Below are 26,877 nucleotides of genomic sequence, written 5' to 3'. Positions count from 1 at the left end.
TATCAAAAGTATTTCGAATAAACTGGGTGTCTCTTAGGAGTTTGTCAACTTTTTCATTAATATCTCCTACCTGATCCGGACACAGCTGTCGCAGCCTTCTGTCGTCGTTCTTGTTCACCAGGCAGGCGTCCCTGAGTACTTTTTTTGTTGTCTCAAGGTCTCTAGTGTCTGCTGTGGTATTCTACCACGGCGAATTGGGGAAATAAATTCTTAACTTCTCAAGTGTACAGACATTATCATACCTACCGGACATTTATAAGTCAGTCTCTCAGATACAATTGAGGCCAATAAGCCTGAACCTTTGTTTTCTTTCAAAGCCCAACCTTCACGTGGGAGATTTCTCCTCTTAATAACCAGTTTAGGGCAGAAAACTCAGGTCCTCAATTGTTTATAGACCACCTTCTCACTCTATTGGACTTTGCAACGACACAATAAAGACTTTTAAACTCTAGTAGTTTCTTGCGAAGCACTTAATAAATGTCATTCAAACACCTTAAGGACTTTTATCTTGTCTGTAATCACTTACGTGTTACAATCCTGGCATGCGACCTTCAATTGTGGTCGTCTAATTTGTCCGATCTCCAGTTCTTACTGACAATCATAAAGATTTAAAAAAAAAGAGAATTTTGTTAAAACAGGCTTCTCTGGACCTTTTTATCAGCCGGCTGAGATGATTGTCAGAAAAAACAGAAACCGTCGTCCAGTGTTCACTCACCCATCACGTCGGGGTCACCAAATTGTTAGGTCTGCTTTGTTCATGAATGAGTGAGACAAACACCAGACTGAGTCGAAATCAGGGTTCTTTGTTCTTTATTACCGGATTGTAACACTTGCAACTAACCATGTTAGTCGGAGAATGCATTCTGCCGTTATCAGCAAAATGGTGATTTTTTATACCCTTGGATACGTGCTTAGAACATCATCATATCATTACTTGTCCAATGACTAAAACTGTTGCTATCCTTTCCCTGCTAGCTTCCTGCCTCTCAATCCATCAATGTCTCTCTTATCTTGTAAGTACAAGGATGCATTCACATCTTGTTACAGCCCTGTACAGGGTAACTCCTTACACATTCCCATCTCATGATGTTTTACCTTACAGCCAGTACCTGACAGCGAGAGCCATCACAACCAGTCGCACGACAAGCTATAACCCGAGAGGCAATGGGCAAGTGGAACACGAGAATGGGGTGGTCTGGAAGGCAGTCCTCCTGGCTATTAGGTCAAAAGGGTGGGCCGTTGAGTACTGGCAGGACGCCCTGCCCGAGGCGCTCCATGTCATTCGGTCACTGCTGTGCACGTCTACCAACAAGAACCCTCACAAACGTCTGTTCTCATTCCCCAGGAGGTCGGTGACTAGAATGTCACTCCCAGCATGGCTCACGTCCCCGGGACCGGTGCTTCTGCATAAGCGTGTTCAGACACACAAAGCCGAAGCCCTGGTAGAGCAGGTTTTCCTCCTTCATAACTACGCTTAGGTTAGGTTCGGCAGTGGCAGGGAGGACACTGTCTCAACCAGGAACCTGGCACCAGCAGGAGAACCCACCACACCATGCCAACCTCCAAACCAGGACGACACTGACCGGGCATACATCCCCGTCCCCAGGCAGCTATGGGGCACGCAGGACCTCCTTGACCACCAGGGGCCCGCCTCAGCCTGAGGAGACGAACCAGCCCTCCCCCCCACCCATCCAATACAACCCACATACGTCGACCCCAGCTCCCCTGGCCACCCTTCCACGCGGCACCACACCAGCTACACATACTCCTGCCGCCAGCCCTCCCACTTCCCCTCTGACCAGTGACCAGGAGCCTGTCCTACGACAGTAGAGACCCCGGCGGCCGCCGAATCATCTCAGCCTGTAAATATTGTATGTACATAGTGAATGCGATTCCTTGTTAATGCCCCCCCCCCCTCCCCACCCCATCCCAGGACAATTTTAAAGAAGGGGGTGAACGTGGTGGTACAGCACCAGCCTACTGCAGGGAGAAACTTTTGTACCTGCAGGAGTGTAAGGGGACAGGACAACACCTGGCCGGCTGTCAATCAGTCGGCCTGAATGGATCAAACCCCACCCGGTCGGGTATCAATCACCCTCCGGGCTATAAGCCTGCACCGGCCTCCCAAGGCCTCACTCAGAGTTGCTGCAGCCACAGCCAGCCTGGTTCTGTGGAATTATTTGTGGATTAAAGCCTGTTGTACAGTCTTTATCTTTGTGTGTGTCTGATTCTGGCTAACAGTGCACCACACCCCTGTCTGTGTGGGTTTTGCCTGGGGGCTCCGATTTCCTCCCACCGTTCAAAACATACTGGTGTTGCAGGGTAATTGGGTGCCATTGGGTGACAAGAGCTTGCAGTTGAAATGTCCTGTTACCATGGTGTATGTATGTTCAAATGTCTGAATACTCTTCTTGCATTATTACCATGGATCAATCTTACCAACAGTCTTGCAGTCTGCTTCAGCCCAACTATTCATCAGCTGTAATACAATAAAAAATGTTATTTAACATCATTAAAAGGCATTTGGAAATACGAAATAATAACAAATGTATTGCACTTTACAAGATTTGAACCAATATCTATCGACTCAAAATCAGAAGGCAAAATGTGGTGTTCATTCATCTTTCAGGATTCTGGCATCAAGGTCAAGGCTAACATTTATTGCCCATAGCTGTCATTGATAAAAGTGGTGGTGTCATGAATAACTGAAATGTTCCTTGTAATGTAAGTCATCCAGAACTTAGAATGAAGAAATAGCTCACTATTTCCAAGTCAGAATGGTGCATCGCATGAGGGGAACATGACCCCATACACCTGTTGCTCTTCTTGATGCAAGGTCACATGGATTTTGGGGATACCAGTTGAATGATGAGGTGAGTGCCTATAGTATGCCATTAGGGAAGGGAATTTTTTTTTTGGTCAAGAGAGTTGTCAATCCACCAACTGTTTTGTTCCAGATGGTGTTATAGCTAGCCACTCAGGCAAACACTTCATCATTCTCCTGACTTGGGGTTTGGATAAAGAAAAGGTTTCAGGATCACAGATGGTGACTTTTTAACTGCATGATGTACAGCCTCTGATCTTCCGTCGCCATCATTGTGGCTGCTCCATTCCAACTCCACCCCATCTAAACCCCTCATTCTAGGGAAACTAAAATCTCCCATCACAACAACTCCTGTGTTATTATTACACCTTTCCAGGATCCGTTTCCCTATCAGCTCCTCGATATCCCAGTTTCTATTAGGCACCCTATAAGAATGATGCACAGCCACTGATCCACCTCGCTGTCACAGTGGCTGTCCAATTCAACTCCACCCCATCTAAATCCCTTGCTCTAGGGAGATACCAATCAATATTTGGGATTCTGATCAATAGAGTCTCCAGGACATACACAATGAGTAGAATTCTGCAATGGTCATGTAACTATTTGTCTTATATTTGTGGTTGGACTCCTTCATTGTTAAAGATCATTCCTGCTTGGTATTTCTACACTCCAAAATTCTATTGCAAAATTGTTTGAGGGATTGGTATTGGCCAAGGATAAATTAGCTGTGAAAGAGCTGGCAGCAGAGTGGGAGGATAGCAGAGTGGTAGGGCTTTGGCTCAATGGACTTATGTGGTAATGAGACAAAGTAGGTTTAACTGTATTAATTGCAGACAGTAAATATGTGTGAGGCCAATGTTCTGTGCTCGGTGCCAGATTTGGGAGGACCTGGAGTCTCCTAGCCTCCCAGATGGCCATATCTGCACCCAGTGTGTCAAACTCCAGCTCCTAAGAGATTGTGTTAGGGGACTGGAATTGCAGCTCGATGAAATTCAAGGTCAGGGAGAGTGAGGAGGTGACAGAAAGGAGTTATAGGCACACCAGGGCCGTGGGAGACAGATAAGTGGGTCACCGTCTATGATCGTGAAATCTTTTATTTATCCAGACGTGGCTCACAGTCAGAAGGAGAAAGGGGAAGAGTCAGGTATTAGAGAGTACCCCTGTGGCTATACCCCTTGACAATAAGTTCTCCTGTTTGAGCACTGTTGGTGGGAGCAACAGCCTATCTGGGGGAAAGCAATAATGGCTGTGCCTCTGGTATAGAGACTGGCACTGTGGCTCAGAAGGATAGGGGAAGGAAGTGATAGTGGGTCAGACAGGAGAAGTGATTAAAGAAACTTGGATGGTAGTTTGCCTCCCAGGTGCCAGGGCCCAGGATGTTTCAGACTGCTTCCAAGATATCCTTCAGTGGGAGGAAGAACAGCCATAGATCATGGCTGTTGGTACCTATGACATAAGTAGGAAAATGGAAGATGTCCTGAAAAAAAGACTACAGGGAGTTAGGAATGAAGTTGAGAAGCAGGACAGCAAAGGTAGTAATGTTGGATTACTGCTTGTTCCAAGTGACAGTGAGTATAGGAATAGAATGAGGTGAAGAATAAATCCATGGCTGAGGGATTGGAGCAGGGGCCAGGGATTCAGATTTCTGGATTATTGGGACCTCTTTTGGCACAGGTGTGTCCAAAAAGCACAGGTTGCACTTGAATCCCATGGGAACCAATATCCTGGCAGGGAGGTTTGATAAGGCTACTGTGGGGAGTTTAAACTAGAATTGTTGGGTGGTGGGAACAGAACTAAAGAGACTGGGGAAGAGGCAGTTGGCTCACAAATAGAGAAAGCTTGGAGACAGTGTGTGAGGGAGGATGGGCAGGTGATAGAGAAGGGATGCTCTCAAATGGATGGTTGAGATGTGTCTATTTTAATGCAAGGAGTATTGTGAACAAAATGAATGAGCTTAAAGCGTGGATCAGTACTTGGAGCTATGATGTGGTGGCAATTGCAGAGAGTTGGATGGCTCAGGGACAGGAATGGTTACTTCAAGTGCCAGGTTTCAGATGTTTCAGAAAGGACAGGAAGGGAGGCAAAAGTGGTGAAGGCATGGCACTGTTGATCAGAGTGTCACAGGTACAGAAAAGGTGGACATCATGGAGGGATTGGCTATGGAGTCTCAATGGGTGGAGGTTAGGAACAGGAAGGGGTCAATAATGTTCTTGGGTGCTTATATTGTGGAGGGTTGTGCTGCATGTGACACCACTGTGCACTATCTGGTCAGAAGACACAACACCTGCCAATCAAGGTTTGGCCCTGCCTCACCCATTAAAGCACACAATGGCGTCACTAGGGTTAGTGTCACCCAGTGTGGTAACTCATGGAGTCACCCACTTCCCTCCCAGAATGAGTGTACGAGTGTATTAAGCATAGAAGAAACAAGTGTCTTCTTTGTATGTCCAGGCCAGCACTAAGTGGGGGAGCAGGGGTAGCAGGGGGGTGAGGTACTCTGACCAAAATGCATTGGAAGATTCAAAAACTAAATTAGCATAGAGTTTTAGCCTTGTAGGTATATTGACACGTAAGCTAGGCTTACAAAAAAATGTTTTTTGCTATAAATAACTGCAGGGATAATTTTTTTTAAATAATAATATATTTTTGCTGAAACACTGCACAAAGATTTTATAGACATTTTGGTGTCACCCCCTCTGATGATGTAACTCAGTGTGGTCTGTACACCCTGTACCCGCTAGTAATGCCAGTGAATCCACTCCTGACCATTGGCCCTTTCTGGATCTTTTGTACATCACCTTGGGCCACTTGCCTTTGTAATCGACTCAATCTTGCTGGCACCAAGCTATTGCTACTGTTAGGTCTGCTTTGTTCATGAATGAGTGAGACAAACACCAGACTGAGTCGAAATCAGGGTTCTTTGTTCTTTATTACCGGATTGTAACACTTGCGACTAACAAAGTTAGTCGGAGAATGCATTCTGCCGTTATCAGCAAAATGGTGATTTTTTATACCCTTGGATATGTGCTTAGAACATCATCATATCATTACTTGTCCAATGACTAAAACTGTTGCTATCCTTTCCCTGCTAGCTTCCTGCCTCTCAATCCATCAATGTCTCTCTTATCTTGTAAGTACAAGGATGCATTCACATCTTGTTACAGCCCTGCACATTCCCATCTCATGATGTTTTACCTTACACTACCCTATTGATTACCTTGGCTGGATCTTCCAGCCCTCCTGCACTTGGCCGTTGTAATCAATCAGACTTTGTTTGAACTGAGCCATTGGAACCCTGAAAATTACCTGGGTTGTATCCCCCAGCCCTCCAACACTATAAAGGGTGCCACATGTGCTCAGTTGTTCCTCTTTGCCATCTTTGAGGGACCATGCTGCTTCACTCGAGGCCGAGTACCGTGGAACAGGACTGGATAAATCATTTGATGAGGTGTGCACTGTTAAATGTTGGGAACATTTTAGTTAGTGTCCCTAGTAACACAGAGCAGTGCCTTCACTGAGTCAAGGGGTGGTGGATATTATATTTTCCCTTGATTGCATGTACCTTGTTCATTGTGTCTGTATGTGTGTGTGTTTCATCCCCATTGTGATTTTCCTATGCTTGCCTTCTATAAATTGTGTGCATCTTTCATTCCCGCTGTGATCTTCTCACGCATGTCTTCTGTAAATAAAATTATTTACTGCCAGACTGTTCAGAGTCCTTACTTTTGAGACCCATTGCAACTGTTTTCTCACTCACAACAGTGTTTTTTTTATAGCCCGCCCAATGGAAACAGGGATATGGAGGAACAGATAGGGAAACAGATCCTGGAAAGGTGTTATAATATTATCATAATGGGAGATATCCCAAATACTGATTAGCATCTCCCTAGCACAAGGGGTTTAGATGAGGTGGATTTGTTAGGTGTGTTCAAGGTTTCTTAACACAATATGTAGATAAGCCTACAAGAGCAGAGACTGTGCTTGATTTGGAATTGGGAAATTAACCTAGTCAGGTGTCAGATCTCTCAGTGGAGGAGCATTTTGGAAACAGTGATCATAATTCTATTTCCTTTTCAATAGGATTGGAGAGAGATAGGAACAGACAAGTTTAAAAAGTGTTTAATTGAGATAAGAAGAATTATGAGGCAATCAAGTAGGAAATTGGGAACAGATGTTCTCAGGGAAGAGTACAGAAGAAATGTGTCAAAGGTTGGGATATTTGTGTGGAATTCTGCATAGGTACAGTCCAATGAGACAATAAAGCAATGGTAGGGTACAGGAGCCATGATGTACAAAGGCTGTAATAAATCTAGTCAAGAAGAAAATAAAAGCTTACAAAGGTTCAAAGACCTTGTAATGTTAGAGATCTGGATTATAAGACTAACAGGAAGGAGCTTTAAAAAATTAGTAGGGCCAGAAGGGGCCATGAGAAGACCTTGGAGGTTAGGATTAAGGAAAGCCCCAAGGCATTCTACAAATATGTTTAGAGCAAAAGGATAAGACATGAAAGAATAGGACTTATCAAGTATGGCAATTGGAAAATGTGCATGGAACCAGATGAAATAGCAGAGGTATTCAGTGAATACTTTACTTCATTATTCACTTTGGAAAAGGATCTTGGTGATTGTAGTGATGACTTGCAGCAGACTGAAAAGCTTGAGTTTGTAGATATTAAAAGCGAGGATGTGCTGGAGCTTTTGAAAAGCATCAAGTTGGATAAGTCACCGGGACTGGATGAAATGTACCCCAGGCTACTGTGGGAAACGAGGGAGGAGATTATGAGCCTCCGTCGATGACCTTTGAATCATTAATGGGGACAGGAGAGATACCAGAGGATTGGAGGTTTGCAGATGTTGTTCTTTTATTCAAGAAAGGGAGGAGAGATAGCTCAGGAAATTATAGACCAGTGAGTCTCACTTCAGTAGTTGGCAAGTTGATGAAGATCCTGAGAGGCAAGATATATGAACATTTGTAGAGGTACATGATTAGGAATAGACAGCATGGCTTTGTCAAGGACAGGTCATGTCTTACGAACCTAAATTAATTTTTTTGATGATGTGATTAAACACATTGTTGAAGGAAGACCAGTAGATGAAGTGTATATGGATTTCAACAAAGTATTTGATAAGGTATCCCATGCAAGGCTTATTGAGAAAGTAGGAGGCATGGGATCCAAGGGGACATTGCTTTATGGACCCAGAACTGGCTTGCCCACAGGTCATATTCTGCATGGAGGTCAGTGACCAGTGGTGTGCCTCAGGAATCTGTTCACTTCGTGATTTTTTATAAATGACCTGGATGAGGATGTGAAGGGATGTGTAAGTAAGCTTACTGATGACACAAAGGTTGGGGATGTTGTGGATAGTGTGGAAGGCTGTCAGAGGTTACAGTGGGACACTGATGGATGCAAAACTAGACTAAGAAGCGGCAGATGGAGTTCAACCCAGATAAGTTCAATAACATACTGGGGGTGTTGGCTAATGGGGTTTTCTGTGACAGCTTGTAACCATGCTCTATGTATTCAAGTGTGAAGTGGTTCATTTTGGTAGGTCAAATATAATGGCAAAATATTGTATTAATGGTTAGACTCTTGGCAGTGTGGGAGGATGAGGGGGATTGAAGCTGCAGTGCAGATTAACTCTGTGGTTAAGAAGGCATACAAGGTGTTGGCCTTCATTAATTGAGGAAATGAATTTAGGAGCCGAGAGGTGATGTTGCAGCTATATGGGACCCTGGTCAGACCCCACTTGGAGTACTGTGCTCATTTCTGGTTGCCTAACTATCAAAAAGATGTGGAAGCCATAGAAAGGGTGCAGAGGAGATTTACAAGGATGCTGCCTGGATTAGGGAGCATGCCTTATGAAAGCAGATTGAGTGAACTCAGCTTTTACTCCTTGGAGCGACAGAGGATGAGAGGTGACCTGACAGAGGTGTTTAAAACGATGAGGCATCAATCGTGTCAATAGTCAGAGATTTTTTTCCCAGTGCTGAAATGGTTGCCACAAGAAGACAAGTTTAAGGAGCTGGGGAGTACGTCAGTGCAGATATCAGGGGTGTTTTTTTTTTTATATATAAACGCAGAGTGGTGAGTGCATGGAATATGCAACAGATACTTTGTGGGCCGAATGACCTGTATTGTGCTGTAGGTTTTCTATGTTTCTATGAAATCTTTGAATTCTACCTGAAACACACACTTCTATTTCCAGCAAAATCTGATGCCAACTGGAGAAATCTGTTTATTAACTATAAATCAATGATGCAAATGTCTTATTAGACAAAGATTGAAAACACTTCCTTGTTACTGACCTTGGATTAAAAATAACAATTACCCAAACCAGTTTACAAATTCAAGAGAACTTTCAGTACAAAAGTCTCTCCTTTCTACAAATGCATCATCTATATTAATTCCTCACTTTAACATTCAAGTATACATGAAAGTAGGTAGAGATGTATGCTTGCAGGCTCCTCAAATCTGTCCCGCCCTTTAATATGATCATGGTTCATTTAAGTTGGCCTCAATTCCTCTTTGTAACCCCATAATTCACAACCTTTCAACTTCACCTTGAATACAAATGTAGTTCGTCTCCACCACCCTTGGTGGCAGAGAATTTCTGGGATTTATTACCCTCTGAAAGAAGAAATTTCCACACATTTCAGTTTTAAATGATAATCCCCATATTTTGCACTGTCTTCTTGTTCCCGACTCTTGCAGTAGTGAGAGCATCGCAACATCTTCACTGCTCCTTTAGGTCTAATATATTGGAAGAAACATAAAATCCAAGGAGTACAAAGCCAAACTGTCTGGACTCTCTTGGTAACTCACTAATCCTAAAGTCAGCTTGGCAATTCTATTTTGTCCTGTCTGTAATGCAACCTTGTCCTTTTTTTTTAAAAAAAAAAGGCTAAAGAACCAAAACTTTTCACAGTATCTAACACTGTGAGGCCTAGATTGGGCCAATACAGTCATTTACTCGAAAGTGGAAAATGTTAAATGCCAGAGGGAGGTGGGGGGGGGGGAAGTTGAAATGAGATTAACAAGGCAAAATTGTTTTGGCCGCAGACCAAAAGTGGTAGATAGCTGGAATGCATGTGAGAGAAGTAGAAGCAAATACAATGTCAAAGTTTAAGAAGCATTTGACAGGCATGTGAATTGGCAGAGAATGGAGAGATATCAACTATGTGCAGGCAGCTGGGCTGAATTTAGGTGGACATGATCAGTGCAGATGTGGTGGACTAAATGAACTATTCTATGCAGTTCTCTATTCCAGGCAAGGTCGATACAACTGTAACAAAGTCTCCATATTTTCAAACTTCAACTCTTTTGTAATAAATACCAAAATACAATTTGCCTTCTCAAACGCTTGTTGGACATGCCTGCTAATTATTAATCCTGCAGTGGGGCACCTCGGTTCTTTTTAACTATAATGGACTCATGTGCTGGAGAAATTCAGCTGCTCACGTGGCGTCCATAAAAAGTAAAGGGGTGTGGGCCCTTCCCAAAGGCTGCGTGACCTGCTGAGTTTCTCCAGCAAGTTTGTATATTGCATTCGACCTACACATCTGCAGAACTCCTCCTAACTTCACTCCTTAACATAATAATCTATATTTCGGTTCTCGCACGGAGAACAAAAATAAAACAATATCCTTCTGAGTTGACCATGATTTCAGTGCTAAGATCCCAGGAGTCGCCCAAACTGGACAAGAACCAACCAATTACGGTCCTGAAAACTATAATTGTTGTACCTTCACTGACTTCCTCATCCAGACACTGGATGATTCAACATCTCACAAATTTACACTCATCCGCAGAATATCTGACTGCCTCACAAGATCCACCTGATGCGGCCCTTGCTGATGACGCGAGCGTACATGCGCGGTGCCCCGCCGGACGAGCGAGTGCGCATGCGCGGTGCCCGGACGAGCGAGTGCGCATGCGCGGTGCCCGGACGAGCGAGTGCGCATGCGCGGTGCCCGGACGAGCGAGTGCGCATGCGCGGTGCCCGGCCGAGCGAGTGCGCAGGCAGCGACCGTGGAGGTCAATGTGGAGTCGGGCGCTGCGCGTCGGCTTCGTGAACGGGGCTTGGCGGCGAAGCTTGTTCACCATGCAGTTGAAGACGGTGGAGTTCGAGTCGCTGTTTACTGACGGCCTGAAGTGCGTGGCAGGTGAGGGGAAGGGCCGACGTGGAGCCCCGGCCTTGACCTGGGAGCGTCTGCCTCTGGGCTGTCCCGGGTGGTCCCTCCTGAGCCCGCGCCGCCGTTTTACAGCAAGGGCACTGCGCGATGCAGCAGCCTTCCTCTTCTTTTCCAGTCTGGGCAGCAGCCTTGCAGCTTCATCCCGGCTTTCGCGATGAGTTCCTTCTACTCCCCCCCCCCACCCCCCCCACCCTCCCCCCACCCCCCATCCTCTCCCCCCACCCCCCATCCTCTCCCCCCCACCCCCCATCCTCTCCCCCCCACCCCCCATCCTCTCCCCCCCACCCCCCATCCTCTCCCCCCACCCCCCATCCTCCCCCCCATCCTCCCCCCCCACCCCACATCCTCCCCCCCACCCCCCATCCTATCCCCCCATCCTCCCCCCCACCCCCCATCCTCCCCCCCACCCCCCATCCTCCCCCCCACCCCCCATCCTCCCCCCCACCCCCCATCCTCCCCCCCACCCCCCATCCTCCCCCCCACCCCCCATCCTCCCCCCCACCCCCCATCCTCCCCCCCACCCCCCATCCTCCCCCCCACCCCCCATCCTCCCCCCCACCCCCCATCCTCCCCCCCACCCCCCATCCTCCCCCCCACCCCCCATCCTCCCCCCCACCCCCCATCCTCCCCCCCACCCCCCATCCTCCCCCCCACCCCCCATCCTCCCCCCCCACCTCCCATCCTCCCCCCCCACCCCCCATCCTCCCCCCACCCCCCATCCTCCCCCCCACCCCCCATCCTCCCCCCCACCCCCCATCCTCCCCCCCACCCCCCATCCTCCCCCCCACCCCCCATCCTCCCCCCACCCCCCATCCTCCCCCCACCCCCCATCCTCTCCCCCCACCCCCCATCCTCCCCCCCACCCCCCATCCTCCCCCCCACCCCCCATCCTCCCCCCCACCCCCCATCCTCCCCCCCACCCCCCATCCTCCCCCCCACCCCCCATCCTCCCCCCCACCCCCCATCCTCCCCCCCACCCCCCATCCTCCCCCCCACCCCCCATCCACCCCCCCCACCTCCCATCCTCCCCCCCCCACCTCCCATCCTCCCCCCCCACCTCCCATCCTCCCCCCCCACCTCCCATCCTCCCCCCCCACCTCCCATCCTCCCCCCCACCCCCATCCTCCCCCCCACCCCCATCCTCCCCCCCATCCTCCCCCCCCACCCCCCATCCTCCCCCCCATCCTGCCCCCCACCCCCCATCCTGCCCCCCACCCCCCATCCTGCCCCCCACCCCCATCCTGCCCCCCACCCCCCATCCTCCCCCCATCCTCCCCCCACCCCCCATCCTCCCCCCCCACCCCCCATCCTCCCCCCCACCCCCCATCCTCCCCCCCCACCCCCCATCCTCCCCCCCCCACCCCCCATCCTCCCCCCCCACCCCCATCCTCCCCCCCACCCCCCATCCTCCCCCCCACCCCCCATCCTCCCCCCCACCCCCCATCCTCCCCCCCACCCCCCATCCTCCCCCCACCCCCCATCCTCCCCCCATCCTCCCCCCCCACCCCCCATCCTCCCCCCCCACCCCCCATCCTCCCCCCCCACCCCCCATCCTCCCCCCCCACCCCCCATCCTCCCCCCCACCTCCCATCCTCCCCCCCCACCCCCCATCCTCCCCCCCACCCTCCCCCCACCCTCCCCCCACCCCCCATCCTCCCCCCCACCCCCCATCCTCCCCCCCACCTCCCATCCTCCCCCCCCACCTCCCATCCTCCCCCCCCACCTCCCATCCTCCCCCCCCACCCCCCATCCTCCCCCCCCACCCCCCATCCTCCCCCCCACCCCCCATCCCCCCCACCCCCCATCCCCCCCACCCCCCATCCCCCCCATCCCCCCCACCCCCATCCCCCCCACCCCCATCCCCCCACCCCCATCCTCCCCCCCTCCTTCCCCCCCACCCCCCCTCCTTCCCCCCCATTCTCCCCCCCACCCCCATCCTCCCCCCCACCCCCCATCCTCCCCCCCCATCCTCCCCCATCCTCTCCCCCCCCATCCTCTCCCCATCCCTTCGTTGCTGTGTCATGTAATAACCCTCAATGCACTTTCCCCACTTCTCAGAATTGTTCGTTCAAAGCAACCATGAGTTGAGGATAGCGGGCGGTGCCGTGAGGGACTTGTTAAGCGGGAAGCAGCCAGAAGATGTGGACTTCGCCACCACGGCCACCCCCGAAAGCATGAAAGAGTTGTTCCAAGCTGCTGGCATTCGGATGATCAACAACAAAGGGGAGAAGCATGGCACCATTACTGCAAGAGTAGGTCCAAACTGCCTCTGCGTCCTCGCTGAAGTGAAACCGTCCGTTTTGACAATAGTCCTGTTTGGGGTGTGGGGGGGGGGGACTCAAAATCCCTGACCGGTTTAGGCTCAATTTTGGTGTGAAAATGTTGAATGAGTTTTAGGAACATACTGGGAAAGGTCAGTGAACCATTTAAGCTGCTGTTTTGCCATTAAATTCAAAACATAAAGCGGTCAAACAATGTTTATGTTTATCATGTGGGTGCAAAATTGGTACGGATGTCTAAATTAAATTTTTAAAAAATTAATACGTTGACTTTTTTATCCCATTGGCGTGTGCATTCCGGTACCTTTACTTATTTCACACTGGATCATAAGAGAGTTGCAATTAACTTAATTTATGCAGCTATGTTAAGAATAATTTCTTAAAACAGTGCTCCGAATAAAAGATATACAAGTGCCCTCCATAATGTTTGGGACTGTTTTCCTTATTTGACACTGCACACTAAAGTTTTAAAATTTTAATCAAAACAATTCACATACCCGTCATTAAAGTCCACATTCAAGATTTTATTTAAGGTTATTTGTATACATTTTGGTTTGACCATGTAGAAATCACCACATGTTTTATAGTTCCTTCATTTCAGGGCACCATAATGTTTGGGAGATTTGACTTCAGATGTTTGTGAGTATGTTTAATTGCTTCATTTGGTGCAGGTATAAGAGACTCATTTTGATCACCTTTGGAGTCATTTTTCAACATAAAGAGCAGAGTTGTGCCAATGAAAGTTCAAGAAGCCCATCATGAGACTGAAAAACGAGAAGTGTAAGAGACATCGTCCAACTATTCATGTTACCAAAATCAACAGTTGAGAACATCATTAAAAAGAGTGCACACTGGTGAGCAGTAATCGTAAAGGGACTGGTATTTCAAGAAAGACCTCCACTGTTGATAGCAGAAGAATTTTCATCATAATGAAAAATTTCCAAACTTATGTCTGACAGATCAGAAACACTCTGATATGGATATATCAATGACTATTGATATTGGATAGGTCAATGACTAATGTCCACATTAGACCATAAACAGAAATACATAGACTTCACTGCAAAATGCCAACCATGGCAAAGGTATGCTTTGAATCTTGGGTAGTTCCTTTACGACTCCACACTGTGCTCTTGACATAACTGTTACAGTTTATGTTGGTTTCATCTGTCCACAAGACTTTTTTCCAGAATTCTGCAGGCTCTTAAATTCTTCTTGGCAAAGTGTAATCTGGCCATCCTTTCTATGATTTGTTACTTACGTTGTGGCCTCTGTATTTCTGTTCATGAAGTCTTCTATGGACATTTTTATGTATATAATGTGCACATTTTGTGCATTTTTTTTTACAAACCAGGTACGTTCTGTGGTATAGAACGTGGTTCAGTGCGTGGTATACGAGTATTTTTGCATGTTGAAAGGACGTGCACTATAGCAGGCATGGGAAAGTTGAACCGACAATTTATAGCGAGCTTGGGAATGTAATAGCGGCATTGAAAGAATACGCACAATTTCTAGCAGGCATGGGAAATTTTGATCTTGGGCACTGCACCTTAATTGCTCAGACCCGTCCCCTGAGGGAGGAGATTAACATATCAAGTGCTTCTGATCTGAGACAACATTAGGATGATTCTGCCGTATGGCAGCAGTTTAATCATTCTCATTACATCAAATCAAACCATAAAATTCTCGATTGCACACTTTTTTAACAAGATAGGCTTCTAAATCATGACAGAATTAACTCTGAAGCCTGTTGTTGATTTATTTGATTCCTCTCCAAAGCTTTTTAATGTGTTGCAGGAGGATATAATCTATATAATGGGTGATTGATTTCCCTGGGGGAAGTTGATTGGGGGTTAATTGCGGGAGTGTGAATTGCTCTTGTAAATTGGAATGCACAATACCACACCCTCATGGTATACGCTATGGGCTCTATACAAAATTTTTTACTCAATCTGATTTTCTGCGCAATATATATCTGTGCATGTTATATGAGTGAAAATATGGTAGTTATTGACATAGCCACACCTGCTTCCTGAAGAATGTTGGGGGATTTTTCTTCATTATGATGAAAATTATTGTGTCATCAGCAGTTAGAATACCAGTCTCTACGAATACTGAGATAACCAATACACTCTTCTTTGGCTTGGCTTCGTGGACGAAGATTTATGGAGGGGTATGTCCATGTCTGCTGCAGGCTCGTTGGTGACTGACAAGTCCGATACGGGACAGGCAGGCGTGGTTGCAAGGGAAAATTGGTGGGTTGGGGTTGGGTGTTGGGTTTTTCCTCCTTTGTCTTTTGTCAGTGAGGTGGGCTCTGCGGTACACTCTTAATGATGATCTAAACTGTTGGTTTTGGGATTTCTAATGTTTGGACGATATCTTTTACTGTTCTATTTTTCAGCAATCTTTGACTTGACCACAACAGTGTTCATGTTGAAAAATGGCAAATACAGACTCCAAAGGTGATCGAAAGCTTCTAAGCAAGCCTAACTCTTGCACCAATTAAGCAATTAAACATACCCAAGAACTCACAAACACCTGTGAAGCCTAATGTTCCAAACATTATGGATCCCTGAAATGAGAGACTATGTATAAAAAGTGGTGTAATTTCTACATGGTCAAACCAAAATGTATATAAATGAAGTTGAATAAAATCTGGAATGTGTACTTTAATTACATTAATTGTTTGATTAAAAAATTTAAAACTGCAACAAGGGAAGTAAAGGAAAAAAAGTGTCACAAATTTTTGATAGTTTTGTCTTCAGCATTTCTTGAATCAGAACCATTTCTAACATGAATATACTGCTCTGACACAAAAGGCAATTTGCACGGATAAATTTTTATTATTTATCTTTCATATTTATTGATTTTCTAATTCAATTTTTTATGAAGTCCCTATTCAGCTGTAGCATGTTTGAATTTTAATACATATATATATTGTGCAATGTATGACAATAAACTCATTGTCAAGTAAATACACTTCCCTCTGATGTGAAACTTTAAATTAGTGGTGGCCAACCTTTTAATTTAGATATACAGCACAGTAACAGACCATTTTAGCCCATGAGTCTGTGCCGCCCAATTAATCTAGATCCCTGGTACATAATTGTGGGCCGAAATGGCATGTTACCATGCTGTAGGTCTAAAAAGGTTGGCCACCCCTGCTTTTGATCTTTAACAATGTAAATGTGAATATATTAACTTGATTCTGAATCATACAAAAACCATCTCTAAATGTACTAAACAGAATCTGAATTATTTTTAAATTATTGAAAAGCGGTATGGGACCCTGATGTGACTAATTCATGCAGCACTAGCTTGTTAAGTTACAGTCTTTTTGTGGTCAAATCAAGTTTTCTGGAGTTAATGATAAATTTTCATGTACCTATTTTAAATCTGGCATAGGTGCATAATCAGAACTTTGAGATTACTACATTGCGAGTTGATGTTGCCACAGATGGAAGGCATGCTGAAGTACAGTTCACAACAGATTGGCAGACAGATGCAGAACGAAGAGATCTCACAATCAACTCAATGTTTTTAGGTATTTGGGTTTTATGCATGCATAAATGTCTTTGGTAATATTATTTCTATTTCACATTTTTTTTCCTAGCGTTAAATAGGGTGTATTGGAACAGATTTTAATTTTTCACTTGCTTCTCAGGCCTTGATGGTACTTTGTATGATTACTTCAATGGCCATGAGGATCTGAAAAACAAGAAAATTCGATTTGTTGGTGATCCATCACACAGGATACAAGAAGATTATTTGAGAATAATGCGATATTTTAGGTTGGTGTGATTTTACATTAATATATTAAAAAAATTAAATTGGTTGAAGCAAGTCGTGCATTCTGACAGCTTTAGGTAGGGATAACCTGAATGAGAAGAATGCTATTCATTTAATTATAAATTGTCAGGGACTAGGGAAAGAGGAGTTATATATAGAAACAAAATTTTACTGCTTGTAAAGTTTAAAAGCTAACCCAGGGAAGATGTAATTCTAGTATTCTTAATTGCGTTAAACTTTTGAAATCTTTTTAAAAAAATTTTGACAAAATCATTTTAAATTGATATGCATACGTGCTTTCTGTGCTTTTGTTTTGGTTTCATTTTTCCACAAATATAAAATTGCCTGGAATGAAGCAATTTGTTCTCGCTGGAAGGTGAATTTTGCATTCAGTTGATTTGCTCTCTGTACAAAATAACCAGGGTAAAGAAGGCTTTTTTGGGTATATTGATACAAATTAATTTAATTCTAATTGAGACAGAAGGGAATTATATTGCTTCATGCATTGTGTAAAATGTTCAAAATATTGAAATTGTAATGGTTGAAAACACTTCACATAAAGTTAATAAGCTATAGTTCTTTTACTACTCTCTTGCTTAAGTGCTTTTCCATTGTATCTTTTTCCAAATTTGATACCAAAACATCTTTCCAAACTCTTTGTTTTCTCCAATCCCAGGATGTATTTGAATAGCATATGGAATTAGGAAGAAAAATATTAAGAAGCTGCAAAAAACATGAAAATTTGGATTGTTAATTTCAGTCACTCCACATTACTACTATCTAATCTAATTACAGAGAGAAGGGCTAGAATATATTTCTATTGAAAAAGGACTCTGTATTTGTGGGTTCCCTCTAAGCCATCAGGTTGCAACTATAAATAATTTACATTTTAATAGTATTTTGGGGCTTGCAAGTTTCTAGACCTGCTGGCAACAGGTTTTGAAATGAGCTGCATTTTATCCCTGTATCTTATTTTCACCCATATCATGAACTAAATTCATGTACGTGTATGTGCTTTCACCCAGATCCATATCCACTGATTCAGGAGATCTGACCTCCCATGCTGACCTTGTGCGTTTTTCCTGCATTTTTGATGCTGGCTTGATTGTAAGTGAGTCGACCATGAGAAAAAAATGATCTAGTTTACTAATTGATGAAAACTGGCAATTAATAGGAAATTCATTATCAGGAGTTCTTGTTAATGTATGCATGGCTATGCTCCATCCATCTTCAATGCTTGTAACCCTGCCAACACTCCAAAACTATCCATAAAAATTGTTTTATTTGTTCCTCCTTGCTCATCAGTGTGCCAGCAAGTCGCTCGCAAAGGTTGGAGGTACTTTGTTAATTGTTCCAGATGAGTCGTTTTATTATTTAGTTATGTAGCAACTTGAGAGTGGAGGAGGGAAAAAGTGCTGACCTGAGCTCCAACTATTCTCATTTTGGTGATTATCTGTGTACAACTTTTGTGGACCAATTACCATTTGCAGTGCCAAAAAACAATATGAATTTAATAGCAAATGAGAATTCTGGCACAGAATTACCACTAACTACTTCCTGAAACAATTTTTTGTTCTTTGGATTCTGCGGATGGTGAACAGGTTCTGGTAAACTGAGGGACCCCTAAAATGTAGAGCCCTACCCTAAGAACCACTTCAAGCTTACCCTTCTCTCTGCAGTCAATCCAAATAACTAAAAGGCATCCTGGTCCACTGGACTTCCTCTGCGGGAGTGGCTAGACAAATATGATCTTGTGGGAGGTGGATAAATGGTAGATCCTTGGAGTAATATCTGGTTCATTGTGCTGATAACTTTGTATCTTTTAGGTTTTATGGCAGAATTGCCAAAGAATTGGGAGACCATGATCCCAAGACCCTGAAGTCGATAAAGCAACATGCAAAGGGCATGGCTGGAATTTCAGGGGAAAGAATCTGGTTTGAGCTGAAAAAAATGCTAGTTGGAAACCATGTTGCACACCTTCTCGCTCTAATGTATGAACTGGATGTAGCCCAGTATATTGGTAGGTATATGCAAATTCAACACATTCTTTGGTTATGCAGAATTTTTGCATTGATTTCTTGTTGTTTCTGCCTTCAATCTGTTTTTCTCCTTGCAGGATTGCCAGTCATTGAGGGCAACCTGGAAGAACTAAACAAGGTGTGCAACAATGTGCAACATCACGCTCCAAAGCCCATGACAGTTCTCTCAGCACTGTTTCGAACACAAGATGATGTTCTCAGACTTGACTTGCGATTAAAAATTTCAAAAGAAGAAAAACAACTTGGTTTATTCCTAGTTAAGTATCGAAGAGATTTGTTGAAGGCAGATGGCTCTGATCCACTAAAACCTTACAGAGATTTCGTCATTGATGTAAGTTTTAAAAAAAAGTTATCTGACTTTTTGGATTTGGTTTTTTAAAAAAAATAATTTATGAGATGTAAAAATGACTAATGTTTTGGTATTTTTTAAATGACAAATTTGTTCAGATAAGACTTTCTAGTTAGTCCCCATATTATATAAATCTCAGTTTCAATAGAATCAAATTCATATTAGGTTAAAAACACAACTTTGGTCACATTCAAACTGATATTTCTCCAACAATTTAATAAGCAGGCCATGTGATATTTAGTTCACTGTGGACTTCTGTCACACTAATCCATTAGTCACCTGGTGGGTGTTGAATGGTTAGATTTTTCAGGAAATGCAAACATATTTTCAAGAACGATGGTGAAGGCACAATACATCAAAGTTTGAACATTAAATTTTCAATATAAATACTAAAATTGCTCTTAAATCTCAGTCCATTTTCCCAAGTCTGCCCATTAGTTCACTTGCTCATTTGTCTTGCACAATAGATTGCTGAAAGGTTGTTTTTGGTGTTGTGGGGTGTATTTAGTCAATAGCTTACATTTGATTTCCCTGTTTTCTGATCAATTTTCAGTCCAGAGAACCAGATATGCAAAACAAAGTGTGTGAATTGCTGAAGTACCAAGGAGAGGAGAAATTACTGAAGGAAATGGAACAGTGGACTATGCCACGCTTTCCTGTTAGTGGCCATGATCTTCGAAGAATAGGAATAATTTCCGGAAAGGAAATTGGGACAATGCTGCAGGAACTTCGGGATACGTGGAAAAGAAGTGGTTACCTTATGGATAAGGAAGAGCTATTGAGTATTGTAAAAAATCCTTGAACCCTCTTGGAGATTCAGCCATTGAAATAATTTTTTACTCAATGTTTATGTTGTATATTTTGCTATTACCCTATATTTCATGCAGATTCAGTTTATTTGTCACTATAGTCACTAGTTTACTTGCATGTTTACCAGTTTTAAATAATAATTGGATTGTATGAAAAATTGGATGGATTTCTGCAAATTACTAGGTCTTTTCACTGCAGACTGTCATTTTTCATCTAAGTCAGAACAGTTTATCTCTCAAAAAGTAATTAGCATGTACAACCACTGATTTACTATGAAAGATATTTAAAGAATTAAAAATCTCACCTTATGGAAAAAATGTTGTTTTGCCTTTTTAGATTGTAGACAAATATATTTGTGCTATTAGTTTACTTGATCCCTCGACCCATTTCATGTTTTTGTGACTAAATCACATGTACATGATATCTAAATTGTCTTATCTCTCTGGACAGGTATTTAATGGGGTCCAACAAGATAGGCTCATCTTGCCGGTTAAGGGATTCAAGATGAGCTTGCTCCTTGGGTCCAAATTGGTTTGGTGATAGGAGCTGAAGAGTAAGGATACTTGTTTGATCAGAAATGGGTGACCAGAGGTGTTTCACATGGATTGTTGCTGGACGTTTGTCAGTGATGATATATTAACATCTGGTATGATAAGTATGTTTACAGCTAACTTGAAAATTGAAGGTGTGGATAGAGGAAGGTTGGCTGAGGTTTACAGCAGCATTTAAATGGGAAGTTGGGAAGAGATGGCAAATGAAATTCATTCTAAAGCAGTGCAAGGTAATGCATTTTGGGAAGACAGATGGGGATAGGACATTAAATGGTAGTTCTTTAGTGAATAGGTGATGAATGGGGGGGGGAATCTTGATGTTCAAGTCTGTAGTTCTCTGAAAGTAGCAATATGGCTAGTAGGGTAACAAAGAAGACACAAGACGGGCTTGCCTTCATAGATCAAAAGAACTGGGTGGTTATATTGGCATCTTACAAAATGCTGGTGAGACTGCACTTGGTTAATACTGTGTGGTTCTCGTTGCTGCACTTTTGGATATAATTGCATTGAAGAGAGTACAGAGGAGATTCACTGGGATGTGGCCTGGATTGGAGAATCAGGTATTGTGATTAGAGAGGCTGGGCTTCTGTCCATGGATTGAATGAGGCTAAGGTGTTCCTTATATAAAAAATTCATGGAACTTTAGTCATACTGGTCAGAGTAGATGACGAGTGAACTTCCATCCCACTGTCTTTCAGCAATGCATTCTTTGAGCAGGTGATTCATCCTTGGTGATCTACTGAGCCTTTAGAAGGGGCTCACTCATGTTGGAAGTTCACTGGAGCCAAGGGAGAAGGCAAGACACTGACTTTTACTGGCGTACTGTACCTCATCTGTGATCATTTTTGAATAGAATTAGATTGCACATCAACAAACCTTCCAACTGACTAAAGGATGGGGTTCTTGAGAATTAATCTTTTGTCAATTATTTGCATTAATTTAACATTTAAACTTAAATTGTGTTGCATATACATTAAGAGATGTTTCCAATAATCAAAAATTCTCTTCAGCTACAGCCAAGAATCTGTGTAAGATGGCTTGATATCAGGGCTGAAAGGCTTCTGGTGCTACTAATTTCAGATCAGAAAAATTGTTGCATTCAGACTATTTGGCTAATTTCCACTTGCATGCAAATTATGCTGGTGAACCTCAATCAATTGTTCACAGCCCTTGCTCTTGTTTATACCAATATATATTAATATGCCTCCTACCATTCCAGTATATTGGTTTGGTGCTGCCAGGATCACTGTTAACAAGGGTTTTTTACTGCAGTGTTGACCTCTGTATTGCAGTTGAGCACCCAGCATTAATATTTGATTGGAAAAACAGCAAATTGGCACTCAAGCTCATTAATATCCGCCAATAAGCTATTTGTTCTGTTTTATTGGTGATACAAATGGCATGCTTCAGGAAGCACCAAGATTAATAAAACTAAGTTCAAGCCAACCTTGGAACCATCTTTGAGCAAGACTCATTAAATGATTGATTAAATTTGCTGTAGATGTCTTGGTTCTGAGTTACTTAAAACCCCAGTAATTTCAACAATTTGAAGGTGCTGTATTGAATTTCATCACTTTTTTTATGTAACAGAAGTTGTTCCTTTGCCTCTGGACCTTGTGCTTGTAGGAGGGCATGAAACTGATTTTTTTTTTGATGCCCAAAATGAACCAACTTCTGTTTGTACAGAATAGACCATGATCTATTTTTTTTATTCTCTTCAGTTATTCAAAAGTGGTTCAATAGAATTCTTCAATTGGATCTTCATGAAATTGTATTTCATTCAACCTAATAGCTGGATTTGTGTTTAAATGTCTTCTGTATTAAAGCTATGAATTGATTTTGGCAAGTCAAATCATGATCACTTTGCCATGAAACAAAAGTGCATATTTAAGAAAAACAAAGTCTGCAGTTGCTGTTATTCAATAAACATGCTGGAGAATCAGCAAGTTGTGTAGTAAAGATAAGTAATTTTATACATATATATGATTTATTTTTAACAAGTTAATTACTTGAATGCTTCTTGGTTATCTTTTTATAAATCCTAATTTGTATGACAGTATATTTAGTTTGTACATATACCTCTTGTATACTTTAACAACAAAAGCACTTAGCTGCTACAGTTGGTTAAAGCTTGGGACCAAATGGAAAGGTCAATTCTGCTTTGGTCAGGGTTGGAGATGGTGTCCTGTACCAGAGCAGCAGGACTTTCACCTCCAAAAGACTCAAAATAAGTAGTGAAAGGAAGGTCATCTGAGAATGCTTTTGTTTCTGCCACGTATCGGAATGTCAACAGTGTGGCCACAAAGATGCAAGTGTGCAGAAGTCCAAATTAAAATGAATTCATCCTTATATTAAGACAAATTTCAAGGTCTTGAAACATTAACTAGTTTATCCTTACATAGATGCTGCTTGAGTTCCAGATTTTAGCATTTGCAGTTTTTTTGTTTCCTCAGTATTTGATTAGGATAGACCCAACCACTTAGTTAGTACTAGGAATGTGTTAAAGATGAATAGGACAACAGGAGTATCTGTAATTCAACTTACAATTCAATATATTGAATATTTTAAGCAGATATTCAAATCAATTGAATTTACTGAATCTGAAACAAATGCTGGAAAATCTCAGTCAAGGAACATACTGGTAATTAATAGCTAAACCAGTTACTGTCTTGGGTCAGGGTCCTTTCACTTCTGCTCCTTTCTTTCAACAGGTCTGTTTCATGACACTTCTTGGTATGGAAATGTATTTGAGCAGATTGTATGTCACTCAACACCACTATGGTTACCTAATGCAGCTCTATTTATTTGAATCATTTAAAAAACTTTCTCCACATTGTTTTTTTAAAATTTCCATGTTTTTCATTAAACATTTAGGAAGTGAGAAGGACACCTGTGTTGTAATGCCACATGCTGAATTTCATGGAAGGGTTGTACCAACAACATGGTCACAGAGGTAGTGCAATTACAGAAGTAATAGAGAATGTTAACTGTGAGAATGACTATTACAAGGCGGTATCGGACCTCGGAAAACCAGGATAAAATGAATGAACTAGAATGTCCTTCAGAATTTGTAAAATTGAATTTATCGTCCAACTATAAATATGAATTCAAACCAAGAAATTCTTAGTTATGGTGTAATCCAGAGAGAAAAACCAGACTAGAACTGAATTTCCACAATCATGCTTGTATTTAATAGAGAAAAGAATTCTTTAGAAGTACAGATTTTAAGGGCTCACATTTCATTATTATTTCCAGCTCTTGACCAGTGACCATTTCCTTTGGTGAAATCAAAAACTGAATTTAGAAACATTGGCTTAAGTTTCAAAATGATCATTGTTCTCTTTGGTAACCGGGAATTTAAAAGTCACTGAGCTAAAGACGTCAACAGAAAGCAATATACTGTACAAGCTGGAAATCATCAGATCACAAAACTAGTGAAATAATTAATGATCCTTCAAAACCTGAATAGTTCTGATGCCTCTAAAATGCAACTTGCTCATTTTCTGACCTGTTTCTTTATTATATTCTGTTACAAATTTGAATGTTAAGGTATTGCATCCATTCTACTTCAGATACCTTCAAATACAAAATTAGCTCAAAATGAAAGTTTCAATCTTCCAATATGCTTCCAATTGCTCAGATTAGGGCAGAGGCCCTTCAGTTTTTCCCCCCAATTACACCAAAAAACAAATCTGTTACATGTTCCTCTGGAACTGTTGGATTATAGGCTGCAATGCCTGTATCATTGCAAAATTCAACTTGGCATCGAAGAATACAGAACAAGATTTATCTACTGCTTTACAGTACTTTGTCAAAATTGATTTGCAAAATGCTTCAACATTGTTAAGTACAAAATTATGGAAAGCTAGCATTATAAAAAAATTTTGCAAAAGTTAATGTCTCCAAAATATCTTTAATTATTTCATTTGTATCTTGGTTCCTTTCTAATTGCTTTGCAAAAACAGTTATCAATTTCTTTTAACAAAATCTGACAAACAAGCCTGCATTGCTAGAAGAGCACTACTTCCCAGAATGTCTACGATTTAGACAGTTTCAACACAATGATTTTCAATTATTAAACACTCAGCAAATCCCATTATTTACAACTATCTCAAGAAAAATAGATCTCATTATAACACCATTTGCTAGGAACTATGAAATTTGCCAGAATGAAAACACTGAACAGCTCTGTAGTGGCTGACACAAGTTAACTACATCACAAATTCTGGTTTGTTAATAGAACAACTGATTTGAAATGCCTACAGCAGATAATTTTGCAGCAACCTCAACAGAATAACAGCTGTAGATTTACTGGGAAACAACAATGAAAGCATTCATTGAATAATCTTGTTGAAAACCAACTCCCAGAATTATGCAAAATGATTATCAAAAAGGTTTAATTGAACATTTAATATTTCCATCATCTTAAAAGAACACCAAGTAACGCTCAATGGATTTCTCATTAGCAAACATGCAAATTTCCAATAAAACAACTTAATTGGATAGTGAACAACATATTGCTTTCAAGAATCTTTGCCGTGTTTGGAACTGATTTTATAGAAATCTACTATGCAGAAATTCATCAAGAACATATTACCATGAATTCCCACAGTCTAACCTGTACCATGAATGGAAGAAGAAATTGGGTGGATGCACCCAACTTCACTATACATGTTCCAAGAAAAAAAAGAATGTCTGAAATTTCTTTCTTCATCTGATTTAGGTTCCTTTACTCACTTGCAAAACACAGGAAATAAGCCAATACAATGATTAATATCACCTGATCTTGGGAATGGATTGATGGGTTCCAGTAAATTGATACTAGAATTCAATTGAATCACAGTAAGCTAATGGAAAAAAGTTATGTCTTCAGTATAATAATTCTACAAAAACCTTAAGATCTAAACCAAAATTCCTCATCAACACCAACTACTGCAGAGAAATTTGAAATGTATCCTTACTTGAAAAGTAATACACATCATCCTAAAATAGAGGAAAAAGTAAATGTAATATAGGATCCTGTCCAAATTTGAATGGGGAATCTGCAATGTCTTCCTTAGTGCATGAAATATCTAAGAACTTCTGGTCTTATCCAGATTCCATTTTAACTGCCAAGTATTGTTTTTCTCTCTCGCCAAAGACTATTAAATCACTGCATCTGATCTTCAACAAGTTGTTATAACCCTGTAAAATATTGTCATAATCTGCAGCAATATTTCACACTGTGGTGCTGTGTCACTCATCTGATTTTGAATATGATTTCAATGTTCATATCATGCATGGTACTCAGTATACTTGTAATTTCTTTTGTGATAAGAACTGGAGGTTCTTTGGCACAAGTAACTATAGTCCTATTCACTTTTTGGGATTTTTTTTATATACATACACACATCTTAACGACATGGGTGCCAGCATCCTTTCTGTTGACTTTCATCATCCACTTCTGGGATCCTGGGTTGCAGAGCCGCCCGTGTTAATCCCCAGAATTTCTGGGGCAACATGTCTTTCTTGGTTGCTGTGAACTTCCAGCCCATATGACTTCCACAAGTACGGCACTGGGCTATCGTCCATGCAAAGCTACCAAATATTTCAAAACAAAAAAAAAAGATGGAAAATTTAAGTTAATTCTAAACAGACACGAATCATAACTGGCACTTCAATGGTAAAAATAACTACATTATGTAATTAAGGGGAAATAGCAGAATAAACATTATATTTGTTTTAAACAGCCTTGATAGTTTCATGTTTTGGGTGTAAACTGATATTCAAAAGGAATGAATGCCAGAATTAATTCCTAATATAGGATGACATGTATTTGGGTTGGTGGTACAAATTTGGGGATAATAGTAGCAAACAATTAGAATATGTAGACAGATTTTGGAAGTGCATACATGTGATAGCTGAAATTTATTAGAGGGAAGCATGAAATGATACATACTGGAAGGAAGAATGGAGAGAGGGTGAAGGAAAATGGAAACTTCAGGTGCATTATTTCACAAATCACTGAAGGTTAAGAAACTTTTAAAAATATCTCACAAGTAAA

At 42.4% G+C, this 26,877-nt stretch overlaps 2 protein-coding genes across 9 annotated transcripts in view; one reads left to right on the top strand and one right to left on the bottom strand.

Annotated features, from left to right (window-relative positions):
- The first annotated feature begins 10,808 nt into the window (after positions 1-10,808).
- On the top strand, positions 10,809-22,776 carry trnt1 (tRNA nucleotidyl transferase, CCA-adding, 1). 2 transcript variants are annotated; one of them, XM_069936958.1, is made up of 7 exons: positions 10,809-10,987; positions 13,076-13,269; positions 16,702-16,840; positions 16,961-17,087; positions 18,912-19,105; positions 19,202-19,455; positions 20,027-22,776. In XM_069936958.1, exons 1-7 carry the CDS (start codon positions 10,864-10,866, stop codon positions 20,273-20,275), a joined length of 1,281 nt encoding a protein of 426 aa, XP_069793059.1. In that variant the 5' UTR covers positions 10,809-10,863; the 3' UTR covers positions 20,276-22,776. The 2 variants fall into 2 exon arrangements, with proteins under 2 accessions (XP_069793059.1, XP_069793060.1); XM_069936959.1 differs by lacking the exons at positions 10,809-10,987; positions 13,076-13,269 and adding an exon at positions 14,563-15,469.
- The window catches only part of crbn (cereblon), a 46,389-nt gene continuing 36,345 nt past the window's right edge, over positions 16,834-26,877 (bottom strand). For 3 of the 7 annotated variants that reach the window (XM_069936955.1, XM_069936951.1, XM_069936954.1), the window contains one exon: positions 23,999-26,411. In XM_069936955.1, the coding sequence (XP_069793056.1) occupies positions 26,268-26,411 (144 nt within the window). In that variant the 3' untranslated portion in view covers positions 23,999-26,267. Of the gene's footprint in view, positions 17,005-23,998; positions 26,412-26,877 lie in introns of those variants that run through there. The other 4 variants (XM_069936956.1, XM_069936952.1, XM_069936957.1 and 1 more) reach the window with 2 other exon arrangements.

This window comes from Narcine bancroftii, chromosome 5, assembly GCF_036971445.1.
Source record: "Narcine bancroftii isolate sNarBan1 chromosome 5, sNarBan1.hap1, whole genome shotgun sequence".
Taxonomy (NCBI): domain Eukaryota; kingdom Metazoa; phylum Chordata; class Chondrichthyes; order Torpediniformes; family Narcinidae; genus Narcine; species Narcine bancroftii.
The sequence above is the reverse complement of the archived record's forward strand: the minus strand, read 5'-3'. Positions and strand labels throughout refer to the sequence as shown.